This window comes from Agelaius tricolor, unplaced genomic scaffold (genome assembly GCF_023055355.1).
Source record: "Agelaius tricolor isolate 1412-34295 unplaced genomic scaffold, bAgeTri1.0.p SCAF_6, whole genome shotgun sequence".
Classification (NCBI taxonomy): domain Eukaryota; kingdom Metazoa; phylum Chordata; class Aves; order Passeriformes; family Icteridae; genus Agelaius; species Agelaius tricolor.
The window spans coordinates 40,115,340-40,139,623 of record NW_027269266.1 but is presented as its reverse complement, the minus strand read 5'-3'; the positions used below and the strand labels follow the sequence as shown (position 1 = coordinate 40,139,623).

Sequence of the window (24,284 nt, the reverse complement as noted above, 5' to 3'; positions counted from 1 at the left end):
CTTGGTGTCAAAAAAAAAAAAAATAGATGTGTAAATGTATGTGTACATCGAGAGATACTATTGCAGGACATAGTCTAAGCTGTGCCAGGGGAGGTTTAGATTGGACAATAGGAGGAGTTTCTTCACAGAAGGGGCGATTAGACACTGGAATGTGTCTAAGGAGGTGGTGGAGTCACCGTCCCTGGAGGTGTTCAAGGAAAGACTGGACGTGGCACTCAGTGCCATGGTCTAGTGGCCGGGTGATATTCGGTCACAGGTTGGACTCGATGATCTCAGAGGTCTTTTTCAACCTAACTGATTCTATGTAACTGCAGGAAAGCAGCTCTTCCATTCCCCTCGGGACTGCAGAGCTCACGCCTGGTTCTTCGCCTACTTTTTTGCAGAAGAAAAGGCGACGTGAAGCGCACGCAAGCATTTGGCTAAATTGCTCCCATCCCCTCAGCAAAAGGGCAGGCATTCCTTCTGTCGGGGTTTTCCCGTATCGGGTTATCCCGTATTTTCTGTATCCGTGGGGAACCGCTGCAGGCGTAGCCGGACTGACGGGCGCAGCAGCCTCGGCAGTGGGAAGGAGTCGCTTCCCTCAGGTGCCCCTGAGGGGCGGGGCCTGCGGGGCGCGCGCCCGGAGCCGGGGGCGGGGCCCGGGCTGGGGGGCGGGGGGAGCCCCGCCCACCCCGAGCGGCCGCTCAGCGGAGGAGCCGCAAGGGGGCGGGAGCGCAGGCGCGCGCCGGCCCCGCCCCCGGCGGGAATCCCCCCGGGCCCGCCCCCTCCGGGGCCGTCGGCGGGGGCGATGGGGCCGAGCCCCGGCGGTCGCCGTCCGGCCTCGGCGGTAAGCGGGGCCGGGCGGGGGCCCTCGGCGCGCCTCTCCGCGAGGGGAGGGCATGAGCGAAGGCAGCGCGGCCCACCGCCCACCTGTGCGGGGGCTCCGCTCGGACGGCGGCCGGAGGATGGTGCGAGGCCGAGCCCGGGCGGTGTGTGGGGGGGTGTCTGCTTTGAAGCCGGGCCGGGCCGCGTCGCTCGGTGACCGCGGTGGGGTGGGGGCCGGCGGCTGCCCGTGTGCTGGCGCGCGCGTGGCAGTACGTGCGAGCGGGCGCGCGCGGCCCCGGGTCTGGGCTGAGCTCGGCTCGGCTCGGCCCGGCCCGGCATCGGCGGCTCCTTATCCCGCGTCTTATTCCTGAGGGTGCGAAAGGCCCGAGAGCCGGATCGCGGTCAGCTCTGCCACCCTCCGGGAAGACCTTGCCTTTAGCGGATCTTAAAGCGAATTCAAACAGGGCTCTGTTTTCGGCGGTTTAATTTATTATTGCTCGGAGCGCCGCAGCTGATTCCCTTCCAAGCAGTGAGCGAGTCACGCTCACCCGAGCTGATTTTCTGAGCGCTGTCATCTTGTTGCTTTTCGCGCTGTTGTCTCCGTGCTGCCTCAAGTGTAGGTAAACACCTGAGACAGACAGCAGCGGGCTGAGCGGGGGGTGGCAGCGATGTGACATACGTCGGGGTGCCAAAGGCTTCTGCGACATAATTCACATTTCGTTATATTTCAGCGCGTTTGTCTTTGAGGTGGGGTGCAGGTGAGGCTTAGCCAAACCCAGGAGGTTTTGTTTTTCAGCTAAGCCGTGTACCAATTTCCAAGCAGTTAATAGAGCGTTTAAAGCAAGAAACAACGATGCCTTTGTCTGGTTATATAAAGCGTCACCGCGGATTAAGTGAGATTGTTGAGTTTTTTCCATCCTCTGCCCAGATGCCTGAAGCTGAAATTACAGTGAGGGAAAATGTTTTATGACCAGAGAGCTTGTTAATGTATTTAACTTAATTTATGATTAGGACTCTTGTTACAGACAGTGAAAATGACACGGATGCTGTTTTGCCTACCTATCTGAAAATCAGAAGACAAAAATTAACAAATGTTTTGGGGGTATTTTAGCTCAGTGTATTTTTTTTCCTCCCACTATCTGCCTCTAGTGAAAATTTAGGTTCTTCGTTAAGTATATTGGTATTAGAAATATGCACTTCTGAAACTTCAAGTGTTTTGCAAAGTAGGCATAGGAAGTGTCGTTCTGTGTTGGAACACACATGATGTTTCTCTGATAGCTGTTCATCTCGGGTTCTTTAAAACAGCATATATAGCAGGCATGTTATTTTGATAAGTGCAAAGTGTATTTAAAAAGAAATGCTTGGAAAGCATTGCCAATAGGGAGTTTACCACATAATCCCTAATAATTAGGTGTATATTTGCACTCTGACATGCCAAGTGGTTTGGCTGCTGTTGGCAAACTCTAGCCTACAGTTGCCTAATGCATAAGTTACTGGTAAGAATTGCTAATTCATTTTCATAAATGTCAGCAAGCCTTTGATTAAGAATCCCAGGCATTGCTGTATGACAGTGATTTTCCCTCTGATTTTCTATTACCCTCCCATAAAGTAGTTGGCACTAGTGTTTTGAAGTATTAATATTTGTTTGGGTGTAGGACTTAGTAAAAGCTTACTTGTGTTAGTGCTTAAAGAAAGCTTCTATTTGTTTGCTTTTTAAATTCTTAGGAGTTCTTTTTCTCTAACTGGAGTACCTTTAAATGTTCATTCTCAAATCAAGATACTGTAACAACTCATAATATTGGCAAGACTCACTGCTAGTAGAGGAAACTGAAAGCATTCTTACAAAAAGCTTTAGGTTTTATGTGTGCTTGCTCAATTTTATATTACTATCCTGACTTTGAAAGTTATCACCCAAAATTTAGAAAGTGCATTGGTAAGTAACAGGGGGAAATACCATGTCCATTTCTAAAGGTTTTTTTTATTTTCTGCTTTTTTTTTAAGTGAGTTAGTGGATGGCTGAAATTTGGCTCAACCATTAAGTTGCTGAAATGTTTTGCTGCTTGAGCACCGTGAGAAGGTATGGCATATTACTGACCTAATTTACCTTTAGCATATGTTTCAGTGTTTGCTTATGACTTGCACATTTGTGAAACTGGTTTGGTACTTTTGTTTCATGCTTATTTCTTTGACATTCTCATCTTTACAGCTTCAGCTTTCAGCAGGGCATCCACAGTTGAAAATCCTCCAAAGCCGTATGCCTGTCCTCAAGTGAGACATTAAAAAGGCTCTCAACAAAACAAGAGTTTTAAAATGGCTTAATTATGAGAAATATGAATATGATATCCAACATATTACTGCATTATTGAGTTATTAAAGCTCAGTGCTTCAAAATGTGTGAATACGTCTGTAACTATGAACTTAATTTAACAGAGCTTTTCAGTGCCAAAGCTATACGCCAAAAAGTTGAACTTTGGAGAGATGTGAAGAAAAAGGAAGTTGAAGGGAATTATTAAACCAATAAATTAAATCAGTCTTGGAGTATGATTGCATAATGTGTTCTAGTAGAGATTGTGTTTCATGTCTTTCGTGAAGTACAGACGCTGCCCTCAAAGTGGTTGTGACCTTGATTTTAATACGAAGCCTTTCTCTGCGCTTCAGATCTAAATGAAGCTCTTGGAACAATCTTTGCTCCTTGTGAGTGAAGCCATAAACATCTTTGCTGCATTTTCTCCCTCTAAATCCATTTTAATTCACTTACTTTGTCACTCCAGTTGAAAGATGTCTCAGAGTTCTGTCTTTCACCTTCAGTGAATGAATTCTTCCTTCTGTCACGCAGACTAATTTTGGCCTTTGAGCATTTCTCTTTTAAGCAAGTTCAAAATAGACTTTTGGCTGGAATCCTAAGCCTTCCTTCTAGCATGACAGTGTTGTTTAGATACAAAACAAGGGAACTAAAGTTAGCCATACTTGGCCATTTTTCATCTAGAATAACAGATGGAACTTCATGATTAATAAACTCAGAAGTATGATTAATGGTTTCCAGCTATGTTGAACTTTCTTTCTGAAGTATTGGAAACATCATGCTTGAGAGTGGATGTGGGAAATGGTGTACAGATGAGGTGAACAGAGAACTGAGCTACTCTTCCTCCTAGCACCTTGGTCTAGGAGGATGTAAATTTCTTGCACATTAGTCAACTGCTGTCAGAAGGGCAGCTGATTAGTTTACTGTTTTCCTTTGCTGGAAATATTTTTTTTCCTTTTACTGTTTTGTGTCCACTTGCTACCTGAAAAAAGAGAAAAAATCACTATTTTTTTTTCTCAGCAAGACAATTATTTTGGTGCTTCCATCCAGATCCAAACTGGTAAAGCATATGACCAAGTGGACTTTTATCCAGAGTGCTTTGCTGCCTGTCTTGCCTAGTTTAGTAGAGATGTTTTTCCTGCCTCACTGGGCAACTGTGGCATGATTTTGTCATTAAGAGTTTTCATTCTCCCTAATAATATTATATTGCTGTGGTACTTCACCGTCTCCTGCTGTTTTGAGTAGGATCATGGGCTGTAGTGATGACTAGTTTAGATGAAGCCAACAAGGAGGTAGAAGTGTTTGCCAGTGATACATCTTAGCTTCTTTTTAATCTTACATTTCATCTACATGCATGAAAATTGGTTTTTAGTCATAGCAGATTTGGAATTCCATCAGCCTTCTTACATCATGAGGTCCCACTTTTCCACAATAACCTCTATTTTCAGCAAGCTGACTTTTAAGATTTGCTAATTAAATATTTGCCCACCTCTTAGGCAGAAAAAATTAGTCTTCACTGCTTTCATGTTTCTAATTGAAGAGCTGGGAAGGTTGACAGAAAAAAAAGGTAAAGTAAGGGTCACTGTTTCTGCTTGACTACTCAAATATTATCACTTATTATTTTCCAAAATAAAGCATTCTGCTTATTGTCTGCTTATTGGAGATTTTAAATTTTTTTTTTTAATTAATGATAGCAGTTGGGAAAGTCTCATGTGTCTTGTGTCCAGGATGATTATTTGATCCAGGATGCTGGATAAATAGATCTCTGTAAGACAGTCCTGGTAACTATTATTAATAAAGTTATTATTTTTATGTGAGTTGGAAGCAGCTTTGTCTGTAATCTGCCATATATTTTCCTATTTGGGGGTTGCAGTTTGAGTGATACTGTGAGGAGTGAAACTGCATTGACAGAGCAGAGTCTCTGCCCTTCTGATTGCAAACTAAAATGAATGTTAATCACCAGAATTGCCCTGATCAATTTGTAGCTTGTGAAATCAGCTGAAGGAGAAACCTGTTGTATATCTCCCAATTCACATTTTCTTGCTGCTTTTATGTATACTCTCTTGCTTCTTAGTTTGCTAAATGTGAATATTACCTTTGAGCTATGGCAGGATATTTTGGTGATGTTTCTTTCCATTTCAGTCTTCTATAACACAAATGTGCTCATTACAGAAGTGTTGTTTAATTTCTACATAATTGCAGGCATTCTGTAATTTGAACTCTCTGAACTTCCTAGAACTTCTTCAACTTAACTTTTCCTTCTGATCTTAGGTAAAACAATCTTTTTCTCCTACCATTAAATTTCTTTTAGTCCTGGTTTCTTGTAATTCAATGAAGATGAAAGTGCAAAAAGTACTGTCTTTTTACTTGATGCTTTCTATAAAGAGTATGTTCAGGAAAGTAGGTTTTGGGGTTTTTTTTAATAGACACAAGTATGGAACTCAGAAACTAATGCAGAAACTTTTTTTCACTGAATTGTGATTATTATTCCTGGGTAAAATTTATTGTTCTTTTGGCACTGCTTGAAAAATACTGGGTTTGGCTTTTTACCTTGGAGGTTCAGAGGTATGTAAAGGTTAGCTTTTTAGAGCAGCTTCAATGTCTACAAAAAAATAGCACTAAAGGCAGTATTTCCAGTTTGAACTACTTTACTGGGAATTTTTATTTGAGGCATATTTGAGAAAGTAGAGAGAAGTTTCTGTACTTATTTACATGTCTTATTCAACCATTAACATCCACCATTCCTCAAACCCATGGGATTGGCACTGTCAAAACACTCTTTTTCCCAAGGGGAAAGATCCAGAATTCAGACTCCTAATTTAAATTCTCCAGTTTTAAATTATTATACTCACAACTAGAAATGTTTACTCCATTCTATCACATTTTAGTGTAATTGTATCAGTTTGTCACTTGATTGGTAACATCATACAATCATACATAAACATTTTACTACTTTGTTAGGTTGTGTCTGGACAAGATATTGCTGCAGTGCATTCTTCAGTCAAGAACTTTGTCAGGCGCCGATGCCATCAATGCTCTCAGACCTTTCTATTTTGCCGTACATCCAGATTTCTTTGGCCAGCATCCCAAAGAGAGGGTAAAATACTTTAGTATGCTTTCTTTGTAAATATTTCATGTATCCAGGATGGAAATTTTCTAGTTTTCTTGCTGTCAGAGAGAGAAAAGTAATGTTAGAATTAATTATGGTTGGTACCAGAGAACAAAAAGATGCACTTCCTTAATTTTTAGCAGGGATAGGTCCCTTGAAAGTCCCTTATTTGTTAATCATATTTTCTAATTGTTCTAAAGAAAGTACTGAGTCCTTCCAGGCAAATTTATAATGTATTTTATCCCTTTGAATGCTGTGCATTGTATTTGAATCAATTAATTTCTTTAAGCTTGAAAGCCAGTCGGTTTTGGAATGTACACAAATATACAAGTATGTTCACCATACAAATTTATTCATGCAAGGTAATTACAAATGCTGAGAATATGAACCATATTAGTACTTGTTAAAAGCAACTGACATTTTGTGAAACCTAATTCTGCATGTAAGATTAAAACGGTTTAGATGAAAAATGCCCAAATTAATCATCTGTAATTTTTGTTTGGTTTTGTTTTAAAACAGGAGGTAAATGAAAACTCTCTGAAGAGGCTAAATGGCTACTTGGAGAACCTACAGAAACCAGGATTTCGTTCCTTTAAGCCAACTCAGCTTACTTTTTATGTAAGAGAAAGAGAACCAAACTCTTCTAATGTTCAGGAATCCTTCAGTGCTTCAGGTGCTTTTATATCGTGTAGAATGTATCTTCCTGTGTTTAAATTCCTTCAGACCATTGCTTAGCCCTGTGCAGTCGTAATGACTTTTCAACTGAATAAAATCCTGTCAAACCATGAAAATCTGTATTAGATCAGGCAGGTGGGACCATCCCAAGTAATTAAACATCTTAAGCTTTAAAAAGCCTTGAAAGAATGAGACATTACAGCCCTGAGGTCAAGTTACAGTATAAGGAAGTAAAAAAGGTGGATGTAAATGATCATATTTCTGCTTTTAATACCACTGCCATGTTTAACTGGAGCAACAGTTGGGTCCATGGCAGTTCATGTGTAGGACACAATGTCAGGGCACTTGTAGAATCAGTAGGAACTTACTCTCTAAGCAGAAGCTGTATGGTATGTGAAGTTTTAATTTACTTCATTGTGTCTTATCTTTGAGACTACAAAAAATATTGCCAAATTTGGATTGTTGCTTTTGATTAACTTTACTCTGCAGTTTGTCTCCAGTACCGGTATGCCTTACAGAATGTAAAACTCTTCTGTTAGGTATCCTGACAGTCAAAACACTTGAGCAAATTGTGTGGCACCCTCATGCTAGAAAATAAAATCTTGCTGTTTTTCAAGAAGGTGGTAGGGTTATGTCTGGTCTCCTTAACATAACATTTGAACTGTAACCTGTCTTCTGCTCTTGAGTCAAAAGCTTACTTTCTAATTAGAGAAATTAGGCCTAGTAGCTAAGTGATGGGACATAGTTAAGCTGCATGTGAATTTTGCAGTGAGTATTGAAATAACAGTATCATCATAATTTTCAACTACCTGTGCCTTGCCTAGCTTCTTCTGTAAGAGGAAATGAATGGGAATGCATTTTAAATAATTTTAATAAATAATACTTGTTTTTTACAGGGTTTCGAGCAGTCAGTTTTACGTTACATACCAGGGATCTCCTGAGCACAGTACTAGATATTCTCAACTCCTGCAGTCTATCTACAGAGCATGTTCAGAGTTTGAGTGTGAACTCTCAGCCCCACAAGGAAGCAAAAAGCACAGTGAACAGACCTATCAAATGGGATAAGACTTATTATTCATTTACTGGATTCAAGGATCCTGAGGAGGAACTAGAGCAAGCCCAGAGAGTGGAAACAACTTTACTGTATGTAATGCTTTCATTGAACTGAAATTTTGAAACCTAAATTGGTCTTATTTTAATGCTGAGTTTTTTAAAGGTAGGCAATAAACATTCTGAACAATACAAAACATTATTGTCCAACATGCAATTATAACATGCTTGTTATAATTAGAGTTCAGATGAGCTCCTGGAATAACTACAGTGCCAGCAAAGCTGAAGCATTCTGGTCTCTTTGCCCAGCAGTCATGTTTGGTCAATCTAGTTTTGGTTGATCTAGTTTTTCAGATTTATGAAATATTGGTGGCAGTTCAAAAAGAGACAGGGGCCCCATTTGCTCCAAATAGCTCCTTACCTCTTATAGGACTTCTGTAACACAAACCTATATGGCTTTTAACTTCATGGTTCCTATTTCATTATCCCATTCTGTTGAGGGTGGAAGATAATACATGAAAACTAAGGTTAAAAGGTTTTAATATGCATGTTAACACTATATCTTAGTGTTGTGCTTCTCATTTGTTGTTCAGCAAAAAAACTTGAATATAACTGTAGTTATAAATGCTGAACTTGCATTACATGTAGCATGTTTTGTAGTAAAGTTGGTAGTTCAAAAAAATTTGTGCATGCTCATTTTGGGACACATTCACATTTTTGGGGCCTTGAAAAACTTTTTGTAACAATGAGATTTAAGTGCCATTTGAAATGAATGCAGAACTGTGCTGGAAGGATCTTCAGAGCAAAGTGTGCCCCTTGTCCTGCATACCAACTCACAAATAAAACTACTCTAAAATACACAATTATAAAGCACTTAACTGAGATTTAACATGCTAGAGAATATTTTTACTTATTTTTACACATTTACAAGGAATGCCACAGACAGTTACGTATTAACAGTCTTGTTTTAATACACAGACAGCTGGCATCAGGCCTCCCTTTTTACTTGAGTTTGAATTTTTTTGCTTCAAATACAAATGAGAATGCAACTATTTGTTTGCAAAAGTTAGAGTATGAAAATTAGTTTATACTATGAAAAAGGCTAAATCTCTTAAATAGTAACCTTTTCCTAGAAACAAAATTACTTACTGAAATTTTAGATGTACTCAAAGAGTCATGTTTGTCTGGTTGTGATTATTGGCAAAAAAACTATAAAACTTTGACCTGTTTAATCTATGTTCTTGTCAGCTCTTTAAAAGTTACCTAACTTAGCCCTTTAGTACTACCTCCCATATTTGATAGTCTACTATGATCACTTTGAGGGTTTTTGTTAGGTTTTGGTGTGTGTGGGATTGTTTCGGGTTTTTTAAAGGCACATATGTGGAAACTCCTTAAATTAAATCACAGAGTTCTGGAGGTCTCCCCTGAAGTCACAGTGATCTGTTGTTTTTTGCCTTTTAAACAAACATCCAAGTCTTACAGTTTGAACACTGTCAGTGATTTTGATTGTTAGATTTCTTAGGCCTCTCCAAAGATATTAAGTGCCAGGGTTTCCTTTGTAGATATCTTAAGGTGAAGCATTTAGCAATTTCATCTTCTACCCTGTATTTTTAAAAAATCCCTTTACCTGGTAATTTGGCTTGAAACATATTGTCAGTAAGAACTGAGTTACTTGTACTGCTTACATGATAAATCATACAGCAGCATGCTTCTACTGTTGAGTATTTTTCCTCCTCTTTCAGGTCCTGGCTAGATGATAATGAAGCAAGTGCAGTAAAAAAGCTGAAAAAGAGTTTGCCGCTTAGAAAAGAATTAGAACGTTTAAAAATTGAACTTTCTCATGAACTCCAGCTCTCAGATATCAGGTAATTAATTAGATCAGTTGAATTTGGATTAAGACAGTCAAAGCAAGGAAGTGTTGTCTAATACTCTGCAATGAACTTTAAAAGCTTATTTCAGCAAAACAGCTATATTTCATATATGAAGACGTGTTACTGCACTGAGTAAATTTCTAGAAGTGTTCTACTGGGACAAAAGTTTCCTGTTACAATCTGCTCTGATAGACCTCCTATTTGTAACTGAAAGTGTAGGCTCCAGTTGAGGCAAACACAGAAATAGAACTGGTGTGTATGTGTTAGTTTGGATGTTTTGCTGGTTAAAATTGGATTTCTGAAATCAAGTTACTATCTACAAAGGTAACTAGACTGGCAGTGGAGTGCAGCTTTGTACATGGTACATAATGACATCCTGTGAATGCTTAATAAAAATGTTCTTTCTTTTAGTGTTTAGTTTGTCTCTCCAGAGAAGGAGATTTCTTTGTTTGAAAGATCTGAGTACAGTTGGAGCTCATGATTCTTCAGAATACTTCCAGAAAATAATTTGCAATCCTTTTTTCATTTTTGTGCATTTGAGTGAGAATATTGTGAAGTGAGATATTCAGGGTGGGGAAAGTGGCAGTGAAGGTATTCACAAATGGAAAAATAAACTTTGGGGAATTATTTCAAGGGCTAGTCTGTTATGTTCTACTTTTTTAACCAGAAAAGAGAGAGTTGGAGCTTCTAAAATCATGCTTTTGTACTTTCACCCTGCAAAAGACCCTGGTTTCCTTTAAGCTGAAGCCAGGTTTTTTGAACACAATTTCTAATGCTCTGTAACTGTTCTGTGGTGAGGGATTTTAACATTCTGGAACAGTCTTCAGTATTAAACTCATAGGTTTGATTTTATTCATGGCCTGTATTAATTTTTCTTAAATAGTTTGTACTTCTAAAATAAATTAAAATTATTGTGTCCCATGAAGAGTTATTTATCTTCCATGAGTTACATTGTTTTAATTCGGAAAAGAATGTGAGTGTTGGAAATCTGACAAGTCAGTATAGGACACTATGACCTGTGGTTCTGGAGCCTTGTGCTAGTGTTCACAGAGATCTGAAAAATAGCTGGGTCACTGGCATTATTCCATGTATAAGTTTAGGACAGATGAGGAAATGGCCACCTTTTTCTGCTCCAGTCTGATGCTGCTGAAAGCAAAGTGATATTGCTAGGTAACAGTAAATAATTGTTTGAATTACTTGTATTTGATTAAATTCCCTCACAAGTGCTGTGGCGTAGTGCCATTCTCTGCAAACCAAAGAGTGAGGTTTTGCCAGTTAGGTTTTCCTAAATGAGATGTTGTGGGTGACGCCAGCCAGCAGCTGAGTACCCACACAACCACTTATTCATTCATACACCCCCAATGGAAGGGGGAAGAGAATAGGAAGAGCGCAAGCAAGAAAATTTGTGGATTAAGGTAGAAGTTTAATAGCTGAAATGAAGCAAAACTGTGAGTTCAAGCAAAGCAAAAGGAGAAATTAATTCTCTGTTCCCCATTGATGGGCAGGTGTTTAGCTACTTCTGGGCAGTTGGGGTTCAGCATGTGTAATGCCTGCTTGAGGAGACAAACACCATAACCATAAGGGTACCCCTTCCTTCTTTCCATCAGCATTTATTGTTGAACATGACATATGGTCTGAAATATCCCTTTGGTTTTAGTAGGAGTCACCCAGCCTGGCTGTGTCCCTCCCAGCACCTTGTCCAACTTAGCCTACTTCCTGATGGTGGGGGGCAGGGTGGGAGGAAAAAGTAAAGACCTGGACACTGTGCCAGCACTGCACAATAGCCAAAATATTGGTGTGTTATGATCACTATTAATAAAATATAAAATATGAGTGTTACAAAGAAAATAAATTCCAGACAGACACAGTACAATAAAGGAATGGGAATTTTCCACTTTGAGACAGTTTTATATCAATTAATAGTCTGTAAAAAGGTGTATTTTTCCAATACACTGGGACTTCACAGTTTAGATGCTTTTTGAAATTTGCTTAGCTATCAGTCTCATTGGTTTGTGATGAAAAAAAATGTCAAAACTATGTGTATTAAAGCCAGCAAGGTAACACCTGGCTCTTGTATGGTTTAACAAAAATTACTCCACTGTAAAATATGAATAATACATAGCAACTTTCCATTGGAATTGTGGTAATGTTTTGGGCTAGGAACCAAAAAAAAAAAAAAGAAAAGAAGACAATGTCCTTACATACTGTATTTGCTCCTCTGGACAAACATTACACAGTGTCCAAACAAACTGCATGGTCCATGACCAAACCAAATACTGGGTTGTCTGGTGCTGTTCTCTTACTAACCCCCTTCTTTCTGGGGGAGAGATTTATGAGTTCTGTCTACCTGGTTTTATATTTATTTTTCCTAGTGTTGGTTTTCTTTGTTTGTTTTTTGGGACTCACTTTAAGAAACACTGGAATTTTATTTAGGCTTTTTATCAGTTCAAATAGCATATGACATGGACAACTTTTGGGTAGCCTTTGCTTTTATTATTACTGTTGGGGTGCTATTTTGCTTGTGTTATAAGGCTTTGAGTTGCATCTCAACTTCTGTGACTTTTTTTTAAATAATATTGAGGATTAAATGCTTTCAATTACATTTTTATTTAGGTGGCAGAGAAGCTGGGGCATTGCTCACCGCTGTAGCCAGCTACACAGTCTGGGTCGCTTGGTCCAACAGCGACCTGAAATATTAGAGAATGTTAAAGGTATTTCTGTTGCTTGTTTCATATATCCTAATATAGTATTGATTCAGAAATGAGCATGGGTCCCCTGTAGCAATGGAGCTCTAGTTCTTTTTACAAATGGTACTTTTGATAACTGCAAAAACAAACTTGTCAGGCTTACAGAAAAGCTGGTGAGGTCTTACCTTTAAAGCTACTGGGTATTTTTCAAAGTGACCTTTCCTTAGAATTGATTGACTGCACTCAGCTTCTAGTTTACTTCTTAATAAATCCAAGTGGAGTCTGTTGAAAGCACTAGGCTTAATATTAGCAATGAAAGTAAAAAATCTAAACTGAAGCTCTCAAAGGATTGAGTTAGCAATAGATTGTTGCCCATGGTATATTCAAGTCAAAAATGTGAGTAGGTCTCTAACCCTAGCGATGATTTGCTAGAATACCTTAAAATGCTACTTGCTTTCTTTTCTCATGAGTTCCATAAAATAGCTATATTAAAGTCGATATTTTCTCAGGAAAAACTAAAATACTCTGTAAACCTGACCCACCATTCTTCTCATACAGCTGTTTGACCTGTGGCAGTAGCTGTTTCCTCTAATTGTAATTCCACATTTTATGCCTGTCTGCAGATACCCAGTTTTGAGTGGCTTTCATTTGAGGGTTCACCTAATCCTTTGCCAAAAGACAGAGTGGGAAGGACAATGAGTAGTAGTTTTAAATTGTATCAGATTTCAAATTAGTTTCTTTTCCTGAGCATGCTAAAGATAGAAAGCATTACAGAAGTCTGTCTTGTGAACCTGATGTAGTCTCCATTTTTGAAGACATTTAGTAATGCACTGGATAAATACCTATCAGTAACTATACAAGTACAGTTGATGCGGCCTTAGGGTACCAGGATGGATTAGATGCCTTGAAGTCAGTGTTGCTCTTTCGTTGGGATTTCAGAACACTGATTTCTAAGAGCAAGAGCTTCTACTTAAGCCTTGTCTTGTAGATTAATACATCACATTGAAGACTTACGGAAGCTTATTTTGATAAATAGTTGCCTGTGCTTTTACCCTAAAGAATTCTTGAAGATCTCTGTACTTTGTTCTTGAAGATCTTGAAGATCTTTGTTAAAAAAACATACTCACACTCAAAACTGATGTATCCCCCTAAAAATTCACCTAGAATTAGCCCTTTATGTTGTCTCTGTTTTAAAAAGGAACGAAAACATAGTGTGCAAGTGTTTCTTACAGCTTGCATGTTGCTGAGAATTCGGAAATAGAGTTGAATGCCCTTATTCATAATTATTTGACCAACTTTTAATTTGCATATACTTCAAATATATAGTGTGCATTTCCTACTTTATACATGATTTATACAGATTCTTTGAATATCCTCTCTGATGAGATTTTCTCATATTTTAAAAGCAGTCATAAGAAAAAAGCCCAATTAAATAAAAGTCTATCAAGTTCAAACAGAGAGAAAGCAAATGCTGGGTCAGGTTTGTATGAAAAAAATTCCTAAACTGGACTTTTCAGGAACCTTTCAAAATTTGAAGAATAACAGAAGCACCTACTCACATGCATTTGTGTTGCAGAAATACATTTCTTGTGACATGCTAGCAGCCTGGTTAAGTCTTCAGTAATTGTAGGAATGGTTGCAGTAAGCCAAATTAGTAAAGAGCTTTGTTCAATCTCTAGGACGCACGGTGGTATTTACAGATCGCTCGGGTATGAGTGCAGCAGGTCACATAATGCTGGGGACCATGGATGTTCACCATCACTGGACCAAAGTAAGAAGATTTCAAATCAAATGAAAATGCCCCTTGTTGTGACATCCTTTTTTAAACTATAAACAAAAAATACTAATAGGTGCAGATAACCAATGAGTGTTGTAAAGCAAACACTTAGCTAACGCATTTAGCATAATGGTGTACACTGCATTTGACATTTAATCCTGTGTATGCTGTTATTAACAACAGTCTTTGCTAGATCTTTGCTTTCATTAGTAAGCCAGTACTACTTCTGATTAGAGATAAATAAAACTAATTTGTTATGCACTGTTCCGGTCTGTACAGTGAGCCCTGGCAGAACACTTTGTGATCATAAAGAGCTCATTCCCATGAAGAGCTAATGGATTTTATTCCAATCTTTTGTAAATATGAGATTTAAAGGGAGTTGTGAACTGATAATTTCAGTCAATGACTCTAACCAACACTGTCGCTCCATTTTGTTCTTTTAGGCAGCTAATGTGGATGTTGCAGAATTTTATCTTTAGTGACTATGTCAATTCTGCTGCTGCTTGTGTAAAGTTCAGAGTTTATAAGCTTTCTGACATCCTAAATGATAGCATTGTATGCAAAGGACCAAAAACTAAATATGTTGCAATATAAACACGTCACTTGAGGAATTTTTCTTTAATCTTGGTTACTGAAACATTACTGATAATTCTATCAAAAAATATTTATTCATAAAGGGGATTCTTGGTGGGATCTCATAGTTGGAAATTTCACCCTGCTAGAATATCAGAATATTCTATTTCTGTATTCCAGTCAGTGAATAATATGAAAAGTTATCTTCTTGATCTTCTTTTTTTGGTGGTGCTTTGAACTTTTCCCTATATGTTTCACTGAGGGGGGGAGGAACAAACCATGGCTTGTTAGTGTGAACAATTTACTAAGAACTTAAACTGAGAAACCAGAATTTAATAGAAAACTTTCTGAGATTTGAGAGTGTTGATAGTCATTGCAATAAAAGTGTTCTGATTATACTAAAATAAACACTGACCTCTTGAAAAGATAAATGCTTCCTCTCTCTAACCTTTGCTGCAGGTTTTTCCAAAGGTGTAAGGCCACACAAAATGACATGCAGATGGAACAATGTGTGTAGTTAGTTGTAGTGATGGTATTTGCTTGGGAAGACAAAAGAGTGGTATATATTTGAAGCTGATATCAGAGGCTTTTTATTTTGAAATGCAGTGAAGATTATGTGAAATGTTATACAGAAAGTCAGTGAAAATCTTGATGAGGTTGGTGAGTCAGTTTCTAGAGAGCATATTTGTCCAATTCTACGTCATTTTAGAAAGCAGTTCTAAGTGCTATTACTTTTTGTTACTAATTACTAGAAGAAGGAAGCAGTAGAATACTGTCCAAGTCAGTCTCTAGGATGCTTGGTCAGAGCTACAGTATTTAAAGGATTTTTGCTGGTTTTCTCTGTTACAAATGCAAATGCTGAACCAAATTTTATTGTGCCAAAAGCTGTTCTGACTCTACTATCAGAACTATCTACTGTCTATTCTACTGTTCTCCTGAGTTTCTAAAGAGATAGTTCTGAAATCACTTGACTTGTTGCAGCAGCAGCTTTTTCTTTTTTGTATGAAAAGGTACTTTAAAATAATATCAACAGGGGAGATGGTAGGTAGTGACTACTGTATGAGGAATAGCTCTACCACTATAACTGTGGTGATAAATGTTTTATATAGGCATCAGATTATATTTTTTTTTTATCTGAGACTATTAATTTTTGAATATATAGAGGATATTCATCCACGTTTTTACGTCCTTTTGGTAGCTTTATGTTATAAATACAGAAAATACTTAAAAGCTTGTTGGATTATAACTTGTCCCAAAACATATATACTTGATATTTTTCATCTATGGTATTCTTTGATTGTAATTTTTTTTCCCCTCTGGGTTCCACGTTTGCATTGTTAAGTGTCTCTTTTATGGTTTCTTGTTATTTTTTTAATTTATTAAAATTAACTGTTAAGCTCTGTAACATTGAAAATGTTCATTCATGTGTATGCACAGATTTTTGAGAGACTGCCAAATTATTATAAGCTTCAAAAAAGGCTGCTGCTTTTGGAAGATCGGATAAGCCAACTTCTGGGAGGCATCCAAGTAATCTACATTGAAGAACTGCAACCTCTGTTGACTCTAGAAGAGTACTTTGAGACTCTGAACTCTTTCTATAATAAACTACGTGACAGCAGATTACCTTTTCATCCTCGCAGTCTGCGAGGCTTGCAAATGATTCTGGAAAGGTAGGTGTTGGCAGGGAAGGTTGATTTCTTTTAGAGCTTTTACTCTTTTCTTTTTTTTTTGTTACACTGCTTATTGCTCTCACTAATAAGAAAAACGATATAATCTCAGATTTTCATTATGTCAAAGTCTTTTTGTTCCTGAAGGTTTTAAGTGCATTTTTATGGGTTAAGAAGGAATCAGATTGAAGAAAATCCTGCTTAGTTTTATTCAAGTTGGACTCAATTCTGTCTAGTTTAGAGTGTTAAATCAAAAGTTTTGTGCTGTCATGATGGTGTTTATATTTTTTGAGTGTTATTGTCAGCTCCTTTTGAAATGTAATTTTAAAAAAGCATAACTGACTATATTTCTCCATTCTCATGAACCAAACTTGATAACTTTTTACCAATTATTCTGATTGTGATTAACTTATATTCTCTATCTCTAGTATCTCTAGATTTTTCTTCTGAAAGTAATTCATATAAATAGTTGCATTAAAAAATTATACCTTGTTCTTTACTTCCATTGTGTTTCATTAGTGACAGATACGCACCAAGCCTACATGAACTTGGACACTTTATGATCCCAACAATCTGTGATCCAGCAGCTCTTCAATGGTTTATTTTTGCCAAAGCACAGGAAGCAAGAGAGAATTTGAAAAGAAAGGAGGAGTAAGTGTTCATGTGACTTGATACACTTAGCTCTTTAAAATCTTTGCATGTCCTGTTTTTTATTTGGAGAAGGAGAATTTTTAAAAATGCATTCATACTCTTTTGCTGAAAAAAACCCTTTTGTTTCTAAAATAGAACTTTACCCATCAGCTTTACTAAGTAAAGAGTTACAGGATTAGTGAATGCAAACAGTTATTAGAAAATACCCTCTTTCACCTTTGTAGAGACAATTGTACATCATTCAGAAGTAAAATATCTTTGCTTACAAGACAAAATTGCATAATTGTTTTTACAATTATGTCCTCAAAGAAAAGGTGGAAAACACCTTCTTAATGAATAAGAAAAGGAACAATTTTTATTAATGTTAATTAAAATGTGGCAAAAAAGCAGTGAAATCAACTCAAAATAACTGAGACCAACTAGAGAATCATTATTTCTAGTTGTTGATTAGGTAGTTGAGAAAAATATTAATTAGTACCTAACAAGGCAAAGAAAAGAAAATTGGGGAAGAATGATGAGAGAAACACCTTGTAAGTACTCTCTCACAGATGACGAGAGTGATTATGATAGGGAGTCACAGCACCATACTTAATATTAGGGCCATGGTCTGTAATATCCATCAGAACTGTGAGTTTGGTTCTTGACCTTGTACCCTGTATGTGTCCTTGAGGATGAAGTAGAGCTACTGGGGTTTTTAAATAAAGTACTGTTACAGGTAAGTGGGTGGTACTTGTCCTTTAGGAGGTCGTTACTGCAAGTCTTTTTTTCTGCTTTGGAAAGCTTTTAATGAGTTGTTGAACTGTCACACTGTCATCAGTATACATGATGTATAGATCCGGATATGTTCTTGGGATATTATTTTAGGCATGAGTCTTGCTGAAGGCTCTATGCTTTTAGCTCTGTTAAGACCTAATTACTTGTAAAGATATGTTTTGCAGGTGGACTTCAGTAAACATGATTTGTTGGAATTTTTCCACATCCTTAGTCCAGCTTGGAAGCTAAATTTTCGCCATATAAATTGTAACTACTGAATAGCTCTATGTAACTGTCCACATGTGACAGCTGGGAAAGTATCATCTATAGATTTTGGGAGAGATGTTGTTGCAAATATATACATTTGCATCTGGGTAACTCTCCAAAAAACCTCTCCCTTCCGCACTTCGTAAAGACACCAATCCAGGAAAACTGTGCCCTCAGAGTAAAAACAGCTGTGTTGTAAGATTGGAAGAGCCAAGATGCATATCTTGTGTGCTGGATGATGCTGGTTTGTATGAAATAGTACACAACTATACTGGGTCACAATATCTGTCCCCATCATCCATTAGCTTATGGAGAGGCTTTATGCATGGGGCAAAAAATGTGGTGGGTTTTTTACTCCATACTCCTTCCCAGTTTGTGTCTGACTGCACTTGAGAAAGTACTTGAAGGTGGAAACATTATCTCGTGTTAATAGCAATCAGTAGACTTTTTATTTTCCCCCCTCTTAATTATCTTACTGCTTTTTGAGCCAATTTGCATTTTATGGCTCCAAATATCCAATGGCAGCAAACTGCATATTTGAATCACATATGGCATGTGTCTATGAAAGAGGGTGGTGTTCTGTGATTTATATACCCACAGCCTGATGATGTCATTTGTTGTTCTTTTGTTCTTATGTGATAGGAAATACAAAACAGTCATTCTGTATCACCTCTGCTTTTGTTTTGTAGCTGTGTCACATTTCCTCTTACTTGTCTTTTATCAAAGCTGGAAACTCCTTTTCCACTTAATGCTTCCTTGGACTTACTCATGTCCTTCTGATTTTCCTTAGCCTCGTGTGGTGGTTAAAAAGGCCCCATGATAAAGGAAATACTTTGAGATGTACTGGCTGTACTTTGCACATGGACTTGAATGTTTTGCATGCAGTAAACAGCCTAGAGTGGCCGTAATTCTGACCTGAATGCACAGGAAATCCAAACGCTGCTGCTCTAGAAAGTTCTGGTATCTGTGTGGATAATGTCAGTCTTCTAGTAAGGCAGGATTCTCCTTCCCATGCTTCTTTAAAGTATCAGGTTTGTGTGGTGATAAAGGTGCAAGCCTCCCTGTGGAAGGGACAGAAAACAAACCTGCAGTTCTCCAGCTGACTGGAATTCCTTCAAGGGAGCCTAGGATTTCACAGACCTGGAAAGCTTGGTGCCTTGGTATTTGGGAATGCACTCAGGAAGGTGGCATGGAAATGGTCCATAGAAGAGGACAGGCTTGCTCTTGGTTAACTCACTGGCTCAGCTCATTGCTGACTGCCACAGTGGGCTGGGCTCTTGGGCCTCAGCAGAGCTCAGTGCCATACAAGCACAGAGTGGTCCCATCCTGAGCTCTGGGGAGTAGTGGCAAGGCCCTACAGTAGCATTTTTGTGTGAGGCAAATGGTGTCAGTAGCTGTGTCTGTGCTTAGCTTGGGCTGATTCACATCCCATTGGTGCTGCTGCTCTGTAGCTCCTCCCCTGTCTTGCACAGGTCTGTGCTCTAGGGCAGCAGTGGAGCTGTGTCTGCAGCCAGGCTGGCTTGGAAGTGCAGCGGTGTTCGTGTGGCACAGTGCCCAAGCTAGTGGGGCTGGCTGAACCTGAACTTGTATCTTCATCAGTTGATCAGTCACAGCTCCAGTGCCTTAATTAAATCTGCACATTAACTTTCTTTCTGAATAGTTTGAGTTTGCATGTGGTGTCTTATTTCTCTGGGGTGAAGCAAAAAATCATCTGCAAGCTTTGGATTCAAAATTCATAGAATCGTTTAGGCTGGAAAAGACTTTTAAGATCATTGGGTCCAAACACATCAACAAAGTTCTGCAATTGGAAAGTTACTAACACACTTAATATGCATCAGTTTACTGGACCTCTCAGTTGTTGGTTTAGATGACATACAGCGTACTGGTTTAATTAAGACAGAGTAATTATGAACATGATTTTATGCTTAAAACCTAAGCTTTCAATGTTATTTAAATATTTTCATTCCTTACATTAAAAATGGAGCCTCACAGGATTTTTATTTTTGTGTTTTTCCCAGTTACTTAGTGAGCAAAAAGATGTCAGGGCATGGGCTTTGAAATGTGAGTCCATGGACATGTGGTGCCCATAGTCATGGAAGAATGTTCACTCTGACTTGTGAGATGGTCACATGTCACAAAAATCTCAGCTCCACCATACCTGTATATGAATTGACACCTTTGTCTGCATGCATTTAATCTACTTATTCCAGTATTTCTTGCTTTAATATATGTTCAATATATATTGAAATGCTTATTTTAAGGCAGGGGTTTTAAGAGATGAAGTTGTAAGTTTGTCACTGTGTGTTGTCTCCATTTGCTAGGATGATGCTTACAGAGAAGGAGCTAATCAACACTTCTACGGAAAGATTTTCTTTGGATCGGCTGTATAAGGAGCCCAGTGTTTCCAGTGCACAGATGATAGATTGTTGTAAGAGGCTGCTGGAGGAATCCTTACCCTACCTACAAGGCATGCACCTTTGCATTTCGCATTTCTACTCTGTGCTGCAGGATGGAGACCTGTGTATACCTTGGAACTGGAAAAACTGAGGGATGTATCTGATAATCAGATGAATTGTTTTATTTTCTGTAAGAGGTTATAAATATGAATGTTTTTAAGAGTAAATTATTTAAATCTGTATTTTGATATCAGTGTTCAGCTCACAAATTTTCTTCCAACTGCTGCTGAGGAAGGATTGCAGTTCTAGACAATTTGCACAATGCGCAGTATTCGTAGTCCTGGGAAAGACATCTGTACATTATCCATAATACTGTATGAGTCCCAGTGTATGGTTACAGTTGTGAAACCACGTTTTTGTAGTGAATTCTGAAAATACATTAAATTTCAAGTCTGCAAAAATGTGCATGTGTATCTTTAATATACATGAATATCGCCAGATAAATGATCTTAAATAAAGAGTGTGCTACTCCAGCCAGGCATTACATGCAATCTTAAGGGGTTCATTGAATGCAGAAGTTAAATACAGAAGTTATCTGGTGGCAATGCTGGCATTTCATATTGCTGCCTATCACTGAATTAGAAAAAAAACAACAAGGGAAAAAACATTGGAATATTTATCCTTTGCAGAAGACAGCAGTACATTAACTTGGAGTCTACAGCAGAATTTCACATGCTGGTCTAACATTGTTGCCTTAGAATTCCAAAATATGCCAGTTATACTGTCTGTGGTTACCTTAAAGCAGATGTCGTTCTCTTTTTGTTTTCCGGCATTTGCTCCATAAATACCAACAATCCTCTTTACTTACACTATAACAGATTGCAAATCCCATACACAACACTTAAACCCTGAGTAGTGTAATGTGACATCTAAGGGAAGGAAGCACTGATTTGTGTGGGATTGTCTGCAAGAGTAAGTACAAGTCAGTAAGAACAAGGAGTTTGCAGTATGGCAAATGCGTGGATCCTTACTGGTACTTTATTCCTTTAAAAAAAAAAATGAAATAAAGTGTGAATGCATGTCAACACTTTTTCATTGTAATACATGCCAAGATGCATTTTGGTATTTGGATTACTACTTAGCAAAATATCATTTGAGAAAGGCCAACTGCTTAACATTTCTGGATTTGAATTTACCATAACTGGCAAAAAGAAAAGGAATCATCAAATGCTTACTTGCCTTGTATTTTTATTTGTATTGAGCTGGGAAATTGGTGTGGTTCTCTGTTTTCTCCTGTTCTCTGTTAGAAGGCTCAGTATCAAGTTGTTTATTAAGATGTCAAACTTAAAGCAAAAACCCCCACTGATCTCAAAAATATCTGTTCTAAAATGTCGGGACAGAAGCTGTGACTTCCTCAGGCCTTCAATCCAGGGGATTTACTGGCAAGGCCTGGAAAGGTTTTGAAGATCAATTGACAGTTTCTTCCAAGTAGTTTAACTTCCATGGCATGTGGCCTCCTTCAGTCCATCTAGCACTGCTGCTACTCTGTCCCACCTGTGCCAAGCAAGTGAGCCAGCGCCATCAGCTGTAGCCCAGCAATATTCCCTCATTCAGCTCTTGGAAAGTAGGGTGTCTTTGGGAATAAAAAGACTGTACTAGTGGGGTTTTTCCTGCTTGAGCTGAATGACCCCTTATAGAGCTTGAGGGATGAAGCAGCTGTCCAGTTTGACTGTAGAGGAGATCATAAAAGGTCTAAGGGAAGGTGAGTGGATGCAAACAAGAGCCTGAGGCCATCCTGTGAGGACTGACACTAATGTCATTGAAAGCAGTGACAGCACCTTTTCCATGCAGCAAAGAATGGACTACTGGAACTGGCTGGAGAAGAAGACATAAAGGGCCTGTATGAAATAGAGCATGGGATGTTTCCACAAGTAATGGGGACCCTGACATGGAATGGGGGTTGGAGAAGGCAAAGCTTGGCAAGGGGGAATAGGACTGAGCTTAAGTGTAGAAGCAGTTGCTGTAAAACATTTCTAATTTGGGATGCATCTGAAGATCCTCACCATTCCCTCTAAGGGAAAATAGCCAAAATCCTCTGGCAGAATGTGTCAACCCTCAAAGGGTAGCATGGCAGCTTTCTTTCCTGATGGTTCCTCCAGGCTAGGGTCTTGGGTCTAATAAACCAGAGTTCCAGTCCTGGAGCCAGCGGGGTGGTTGTCTCACATGCCATGAGGGTATGCCTTCCCTCTTCTGTTTGGTTTTTTTTCCCCTGAGGTCTGAAGGAGATGCACTATGAAATCTCTAAAACTGCTCATAAGTTTAGCAATATAAAAATGAAGAATGAGTATAGGTCAGTAATTCAGCAGTGTAAGGTCTGGGTATAACTAGTTTTTTATAGTGCACTTTCTGTAAGTTGGTTTTGCTGCTGAATGATCAAGTTGCCTTTACAAACATATGGGCCTCTTTACATTCTTTAACATACTTAGAAAACAGTGGGGGAAAAAGGTGCATGTTGTAGGTGTTTATTTGGTCATGTTTGATTTATTTTGAAGACTGTCACCAAAGTAACAGAATTATCCATTTAGGTAAATGTATATGGGTTAAATCTGTCAGAATTACATTTTGATTTCTAACATTTTATATATAGCAGGGGGAAAAAAGGAGTTAGAACTCTGAAAATCTTTTGTCACTATGGCAGCATGGAAACAGATGATGAATTGAAGGTCTGTGTTTTTAAATAGTGCAGAACACCTCAAATTCTGTTCAACAGACAGTGCTGTCACAACTCTGTGGAAATATATTTGAATGAGTATTATTCATTTGAATGAATATTACTGACATCTACTGTAGTTTTATTCAGTACAACACTCCTGCTTGCTCTGTGACCAATAGCTGAAAAGGTTTGGTATGAAGTTTCAAGAAGCATCCTCTTTAAAAACAAATCCTAATATTAAATTAGGTGGAGTTGATGTCTTGCTGTTTTTATCATTATTGTTTGGCTTAGATTTGAGGTTTTCTACTGTTCAGAAATTTGCAGCATACATTTGAAAGGTAAGTAAGAAACCCTACCACTGATCAAAGAATTGAAATGTGTGTTGGTTATCCGTCATGAGTCAATAAACTGTGATGCCCAGATCGTGTCATTCAGCCTCTCAGCGAGGTTTAGTATTTTAGTGCAGCTGCCAGAAGGAAATCCAATGCTAAAATAAAAGAGATGGAGGCTCGAGACAAAATTTATCACCTTAACAAGTTGTTTTGATGCTGTTCAATGCTGTGACCTTGAATTGCAGGCACTGGCAAACAACATTTTCCATTTTGTCAGGTGTTGGTGTAACATTTTACAGTATCAGTTCTTTGTGAATTCCAGTGTTACAGGACTCCTGCCTGTGTTTTAACAGCTCTGTATGAAAATTGCATGAAATTGCATGCAATAGTGCCCATTTTGTCATTGTTCTTATGGGTATTAACAGCTGGGATACAGTCTCCAGCACTAGTAGGCTTGTATTCATGTTTTGTAAGACATTCAAAAGGTTGATAATGAATCTGAAGAAAGACTTAAAAAAGGAAAGTCTTCCAGAAGATTAGAGCTGATGTTTCAAAGCATATCCAAAATTCATCAAAACTCTTCATGGAAAAATGTAAATCTCATCTGGTTTGTGTACATGACAGCTTGAAAAACCTTTCTGAGAAAACTGAAATTTT

At 38.4% G+C, this 24,284-nt stretch overlaps 1 protein-coding gene across 2 annotated transcripts; it reads left to right on the top strand.

The window, feature by feature from the left end:
* The first annotated feature begins 666 nt into the window (after positions 1–666).
* TCAIM (T cell activation inhibitor, mitochondrial) lies at positions 667–21,043 on the top strand. 2 transcript variants are annotated; one of them, XM_071429438.1, is made up of 11 exons: positions 667–826; positions 2,806–2,881; positions 6,068–6,203; positions 6,735–6,888; positions 7,787–8,033; positions 9,683–9,805; positions 12,425–12,522; positions 14,178–14,269; positions 16,286–16,518; positions 17,035–17,166; positions 20,508–21,043. In XM_071429438.1, exons 2-11 carry the CDS (start codon positions 2,853–2,855, stop codon positions 20,731–20,733), a joined length of 1,470 nt encoding a protein of 489 aa, XP_071285539.1. In that variant the 5' UTR covers positions 667–826; positions 2,806–2,852; the 3' UTR covers positions 20,734–21,043. The 2 variants fall into 2 exon arrangements, with proteins under 2 accessions (XP_071285539.1, XP_071285540.1); XM_071429439.1 differs by having other exon boundaries at positions 676–947.
* The last annotated feature ends 3,241 nt before the right edge of the window (positions 21,044–24,284 follow it).